Source organism: Postia placenta, assembly GCF_002117355.1.
Source record: "Postia placenta MAD-698-R-SB12 unplaced genomic scaffold POSPLAscaffold_7, whole genome shotgun sequence".
In the NCBI taxonomy this organism is placed as follows: Eukaryota; Fungi; Basidiomycota; class Agaricomycetes; order Polyporales; family Adustoporiaceae; genus Rhodonia; species Rhodonia placenta.
Window position 1 is genome coordinate 665,462 of NW_020169838.1, and position 6,757 is coordinate 672,218.

The 6,757-nt window shown below is 56.9% G+C and overlaps 1 protein-coding gene across 1 annotated transcript; it reads left to right on the top strand.

The window, feature by feature from the left end:
- Window positions 1-567: 567 nt before the first annotated feature.
- POSPLADRAFT_1143165 (hypothetical protein) lies at window positions 568-2,439 on the top strand (the record flags this gene model as incomplete). The annotated part of the gene is made up of 2 exons (XM_024485524.1): window positions 568-626; window positions 717-2,439. Coding segments are annotated over 2 exons (1,782 nt in total), but the record flags the coding sequence as incomplete, so codon positions are not given.
- Window positions 2,440-6,757: the final 4,318 nt, after the last annotated feature.

The window sequence follows — 6,757 nt, forward strand, 5'->3', positions numbered from 1 at the left end:
GCGACCTCTGTACTACAGTACCGGATATGGACGCGTCGTTATCTACTGTACAATTAGATTAGATGGGGTGGCAGTGCGCGGCACAGCTCGGGCTCCGCTGACACAGCCTCTCTGACTCACCGGCCCCCGGGGCCGCGTCAGCATGCTGCGCACAGACCAGCTGTGCACGGACCAGTGTGCACAGCCTCCCCTAAACTCCCCCTGTATATAAGCCGGCCTCTGCTGCCCTAGGGACCTCAGTTTCGACCTCTTGTCCCTAGGTCAGTAAGCCTTCAGTTGTATTCCTTTTTCCTTACCTAACTAATATATTATCTTGTCCCTAGCCTTAGGTTTGAGCGTTGCTCACCATCGCTTCGGTGAGATCTAGTCGGATGCCCCCAGCTTTTAGGTTTTCCCCTGTCGCTTGACCTCAAGTCGCGACATTAGGTCGAAACTCCCCATAGCTGCTGGCGTTTCTCGGAACACCAACACTCACTCTACACTTCCTACAGGTTGGGTGGTGCGCACCCTTACTATACCCTACAATACATAGATAGCATACGATACATCGCCACCACTTAGGGAACGAACTCTTCAGTACCTGCACTTCAGTGGGCGGTACTTGTCCTCACGGACGCATGGATTAGGTTCCTGCTGCATACTAGCCAAAAGCAGTACTGGGCCCCACGTGAACTGCGAACCCTAGTGTTACCTCGGGCGCCGTAGGTGTAAGCTAGTCTAACATGGCCTTTCGTAGCACGCGCACCTCCCCTTCCTCCCCCCATCACCGTGGCTGACGAATTCTTCGACTGCTCTCGACTTGAGCACACCTTCGACACCCAGGAGCAAATCGATGTCTCCCGCGACGACCCTGAGAGTGACGGGAATCAAGCTCCCTTCTTCATCTGTGATCGACAACCGTGCCCTAACTGCACTCCGCGATCCATCACTACCGACAAAGGGCGCTACGTGCCCATCCGACGAGTCCAGCACCCCAGCGGCCCGGCACTTCGATACGCTGGCACCTCGAGATCCACATCTCGCCATGTCACTCCCGTCCCTTCCCGACCTGCCTCCCCAGGCACCCGTATCCCCCAGCCTGTCACCAGTACAGGTCAAGCACGAGGAGATCCCAGTCTCCCTCGAGGAGTTGAGGCAGTCGCACAGTCTACAGCGACCCCTCAAACAATCCCCCAGTCCTCCTTGGGGTCACGGTTGGAAAGGAACCCGAAGCCTGAGCCCAGCAACAGTCCAGCGGTTACTTGGGCCAGCTCGTCGTCAGCAATCTCGTCCTCGACTCCAGTCCCTGTCGTACGTCACCCCGCCACCGGACTTCCTCCGTCGCCTCCACCGCCGTCGCCGCCGCGAGGCCGCTCGAGCACTCGCTCCTCTCGAAGTTCGCCCGGCGGACAGTCACAACAGCCGTCTTTGCCCGCGGGCAGTCCTCCGTCCCCCTCGTCGCCGGTAATGTCCTCACCAGCATCCCCCCCTGATAAGGACACCCTAAAGCTCCTCCTCCCCCTCCGATATGATGGCAAAACCGTCATCGAATGCGATAGGTTCCTGTCACAGCTGTGCATCTACTGGCTGGTCAACACGTCATTGACCACCATTGAACTCAAGGTGCAGGTTGCGCTAAGCCTGCTCGACGGTGACGCCCGCACCTGGGCCACTCCATTCTTCGCCCAACTCGTATCCGTGCAACTCGGTGTTCAGGGAGTAACGACCCCCTTCGCAAATGAGGCGGCCTTTGCCACGGCTTTCAAAGCCCGCTTCGGCAACCTCGATGATGAGGCAGCGGCCCAGGTAGAGCTGGCCAAACTCTGCGCGGACAAGTCAGTCCGCGAAAAACGCACTGCTGCGGAGTTCTCCGCGCTGTTCAAGGGTCCGGCGGACCGCTCCGGGTACGGGGATCTGGAGCTACACGACAAGTACCTGAGCGGCATCCCCTCCCGCATCTACCGCAAAATCGAGCTCGAGACGTTCACCACGTGGGAAGACACTGACAAGCGTGCCACGGAGGTCGAACAGATCCTCGATATCAGCCGGGCCCGTCAGCCTGAGTTGAACAATTTCTTCTCGGCTCGAGGTCGAGGACGCGGCGGGGCACGTGGTGGTGCGCCCCAGTCACATGGAGCTTCGGCCAGCATCAATGCTGCCGTCGGAAAAGGCGACTTCCCAGGTGAATGCTTTGGCTGTGGGAAGAAAGGGTACCGACGATTCGAGTGCCCCAATTGTAAGGACAAGCCTTACACAAAACGCGCCAACACGCGGGCTACAGTTGCCTCGGGTTCCACCCAGGCCGCGACAAGCGCCCCCGTCACGACATCACCCTCGGCAATGATAAGTGCCGCTTCAGCGAAATCCGAGCAATCGGAGCTGGCGGACTTAATGGCACAGGTGAAGTCGATGCGCGAGGAGCTCGAGCACTATCGGGCGATGAAGGAAGAGGGTTTTTGATCCGGTCCGCGCTTCGTGCCGCACGCGTCGGGCCGCGAGTATCATGTAACAAGTACGATGTATTGTCTTCTGCAATGGTGTACGAGTTGGACCAGGGGTCCCAGCACTTTCACATTCCAGTTCGACTCCAAGGGAAAAGACGGCACAAGGACATAATCGCCATGGTGGACAGCGGAGCCACCACGAAGTTTATCAACAAGCGATTTATCGTAGAGAATAAGGTGCAGACGCGGAGGCTAAAAGAGCCCATTCCGCTCTATAATATTGACGGCACCCTGAATAAGGACGGAAGCATCTCGGAAGTAGCAGTGCTACAGATGCAGATAGGAGAACACGTCGAAAAAACAGTGTTTACGGTCACGGACATCGGTCCAGAAGATGTGATCATCGGGTTGGATTGGCTACGCGAGCACAACCCCGAAATTGATTGGGAAGAAGGTTCCCTCAAATTGTCCCGGTGTCCTGAAACGTGCAGTGCCAGGAAAGCTGGCCGAATGGAGCAAGCAGCGACTGCGCGTGATACGGGGGTCAGGCCCACGGCGCGCAGGTGTTCGCCGAAGTCCAAACGGTCGGCTGTAGGTGCCTGCCGGAGCAAGGTACTGCCGGATCCGGAACCCGAAGAAGAACTGGTGGACGTTGAGTGGGACGAAGCCGACTTGATCGAAGCCTGGGAGCAAGGCATCACGCTTCCTGGCGCCCCCCAGCTGTTCGTCGCAGCAGGGCATACATACTCCCAGCTGTTCGCTGAGGAAGAAATCAAGAAGAAGGTCGTTAAGACCGCCGAGGAGTCGGTACCTAAACAGTACCACGAGTTCCTGAAAGTCTTCTCGAAGGAAGCATCCGAATGGCTACCCGAAAGGAAGCCGTACGACCATGCAATCGAACTCGTGCCCGGCTACTCGACGTTCCATTCGAAGGTGTACCCCTTATCGAACAACGAACAAGAGGAGCTTGACAAGTTCCTACAAGAGCAACTAGCAAAGGGTTATATACGGGAGTCGAAGTCCCCCATCTCGTCCCCCTTCTTCTTCATCAAAAAGAAGGAAGGGACACTTCGACCTGTGCAGGACTACCGCCGGTTGAACGCGATCACAGTCAAAAATCGCTACCCTTTGCTGCTGATCGCCGAGATGGTAGATAAGCTCCGTGGTGCCACGCTCTTCACGAAGTTCGATGTCCGATGGGGATACAACAACGTCCGGATCAAGGCCGGTGATGAATGGAAAGCGGCCTTCGTGACTAACCGGGGACTGTACGAACCCCTGGTAATGTTCTTCGGCCTCACCAATTCTCCCGCAACTTTCCAGGTGATGATGAACGAGATCTTCCATGATCTCATCATCGGTGGCAAGGTCCTCGTGTACCTGGATGACATCCTCATCTTCTCTACCAACAGAGCAGAGCATGAAAAGGTCACACGCGAGGTTCTTTGCCGCCTTCAGGAGAACGATCTGTTCCTGAAGCCTGAAAAGTGCGAATGGGATGTTCCCAAAGTCGACTACGTCGGCTATGTGTTCGGTGGCGATGAGGTGGCGATGGATCCTGCGAAGCTGAAAGGAATTAATGAGTGGCCGGTACCCCGGAACAAAAAGGACGTTCAGAAGTTCCGGGGGTTTGCCAATTTCTACCGCCGCTTCATCAAAGACTTCGCCAAGATCTTGCGACCACTCGACCGGCTCACAGGGAATGACCCCTGGCACTGGGGTGAAGAGGAGCAGCGTGCATTTGACGAGCTCAAGCGCCTTTTCGGCACAACCCCTGTGCTGGCGCTGTACGATCCCCACCAGGAAACGCGCATCGAAGTCGATGCCTCGGGATATGCCACTGGCAGTGTGCTGATGCAGAAGCAGGATGACGGCAAATGGCATCCCGTCGCCTTCCAATCCCATGCCATGGACTCAGCTCAGCGCAACTACGAGATCTACGACAAGGAGATGCTCGCGATCATCGAAGCCTTGGAAGAGTGGCGCCATTACCTCGAGGGGTTACCTAATCAGTTCAAGATCGTGACCGATCATAAGAACCTCGAGTACTGGCGCACGTCCCAGCATCTCACGCGTCGTCAAGCTCGCTGGTCGCTATTCCTGGCATGCTTCGATTTCCGCATCACGCACAAGGCCGGAACGTCGAACGGAAAAGCTGATGCTCTGTCACACCGATCAGACCATCAGGTCGGCGATGAGGACGATAACACCGATCAGGTGGTCCTCCGACCGGAGAGGTTCCGCATCGCCTCCGTCAGACGCGGTCATGCCTCGGTGACAGCAGATCAGTCGCTTCTGAAGCGCATCAGGGAATGTTCGGAGAAGGATCGGGAGGTGGCCGAGGCACTTGAAAAGGTGCAGGACCTCGGGCCGCCCCGGCTGCAAAGGGGTTTGGAGGAGTGGAATGCTGAGCAAGGACTCCTATTGTTCCGCGGGTGCGTATATGTCCCAAAGAACGCAGAGCTCCGGCGGGATATTGTCAAAATCCACCACGACTCGCCAATCGCCGGCCATGGCGGTCGGGCCAAAACCCTTGAGCTCGTATCACGGAACTACTGGTGGCCTGGGATGTCTAAATTCGTCAATGAGTACGTAAGCACCTGCGACGTGTGCAACCGTACCAAGACATTCCCAGCCAAGCCCCAGGGACCGCTGAAGCCGAACGAGATCCCCGAGCGCCCGTGGCAGATCATCACGACCAATATGATCGTCAGCTTGCCGAAGTCTGATGGATTCGACTCGATCCTGGTTACCGCCGACCGCTTCACTAAGCAGGTCCACTTCTCGGCCTGTCATGAGACCCTGACAGCAGAAGGCGCGGCAGACCTGTACATCCGTGATGTGTTCAAGCATCATGGGGCCCCGGCCAAGGTCATATCAGACCGAGGTCCCCAGTTCACTTCAAAGTATCTCCATGCGGTGTACAAGGGCCTAGGGATCGAGCCGGCGCTGTCCACAGCTTTCCACCCTCAGACGGACGGCCAGACCGAGCGCTGGAATCAGGAAATTGAGCAGTACCTGCGTGCTTTCACAAGCCACAGGCAGGATGATTGGGCGAAACAGCTACCGCTTGCAGAATTCGCGCTGAATAATCGAGTTCATTCCGCAACTGGGCACTCCCCTTTCTTCCTGCATCAAGGATACAATCCTGAAATCCAGGTTCGGATCAATCCGATGTCTGTGATGCCCGCAGCCGATGATCGGCTCAAGATCTTGAGGGAGATTTGCGATGATACGTGCTCTGCACTCGAGCTGTCCGCCGAGCGCATGAAAGTGTACTACGACAAGCACGTGCAGGAGGCACCGGTCTTTGCGTCGGGGGACAAGGTCTGGCTTGATGCCCGGAACCTTAAGCTGAAACAGCCGAGCAAGAAGCTCAGTCCCAAGCGCCTCGGACCTTATGCCGTGCGGCGAAAGCTCGGAGACCTGGATTACGAATTAGTCCTGCCGAAGTCGGTGCCGGTGCACCCGGTATTCCATGTCTCCCTGCTAAGCAAGTACACGCGTAGCGACATCCCGGGCCGGGAGCTGGAGGAGCCGCCTGCCATTGAGGTTGAGGGCGACAAGGAGTACGAGGTTGAGCGGATCAAGGATTCGAGAATCTTCCGGCGTCAGCTGCAGTACCTCGTCAAGTGGAAGGGTTATGACGACTCGCATACATCATGGGAACCGGCGCGCAACGTTGCGAATGCGCCGGCCCTCATAGCCGACTTCCACCGGAAGAATCCGAACGCCCCTCGTCGCCTCAACGCGGCTACCTTTGGGGGTCTCAACTTTCAGCCAATGCCTTCGCCGCTGACTGAAGCATGCTGCCACTCCGGGTGGGAAATGGGCAAGGGCGCCTCGCATGAGGTCATGCGCCGTTGAGGGGGGGGTAATGTCACGAGTTGGTACGGCGTCTAGCCATTTTGTAATTTTTTCCTTTTCGCGGGCTCGAACCCGCGACCTCTGTACTACATACCGGATATGGACGCGTCGTTATCTACTGTACAATTAGATTAGATGGGGTGGCAGTGCGCGGCACAGCTCGGGCTCCGCTGACACAGCCTCTCTGACTCACCGGCCCCCGGGGCCGCGTCAGCATGCTGCGCACAGACCAGCTGTGCACGGACCAGTGTGCACAGCCTCCCCTAAACTCCCCCTGTATATAAGCCGGCCTCTGCTGCCCTAGGGACCTCAGTTTCGACCTCTTGTCCCTAGGTCAGTAAGCCTTCAGTTGTATTCCTTTTTCCTTACCTAACTAATATATTATCTTGTCCCTAGCCTTAGGTTTGAGCGTTGCTCACCATCGCTTCGGTGAGATCTAGTCGGATGCCCCCAGCTTTTAGGTTTTC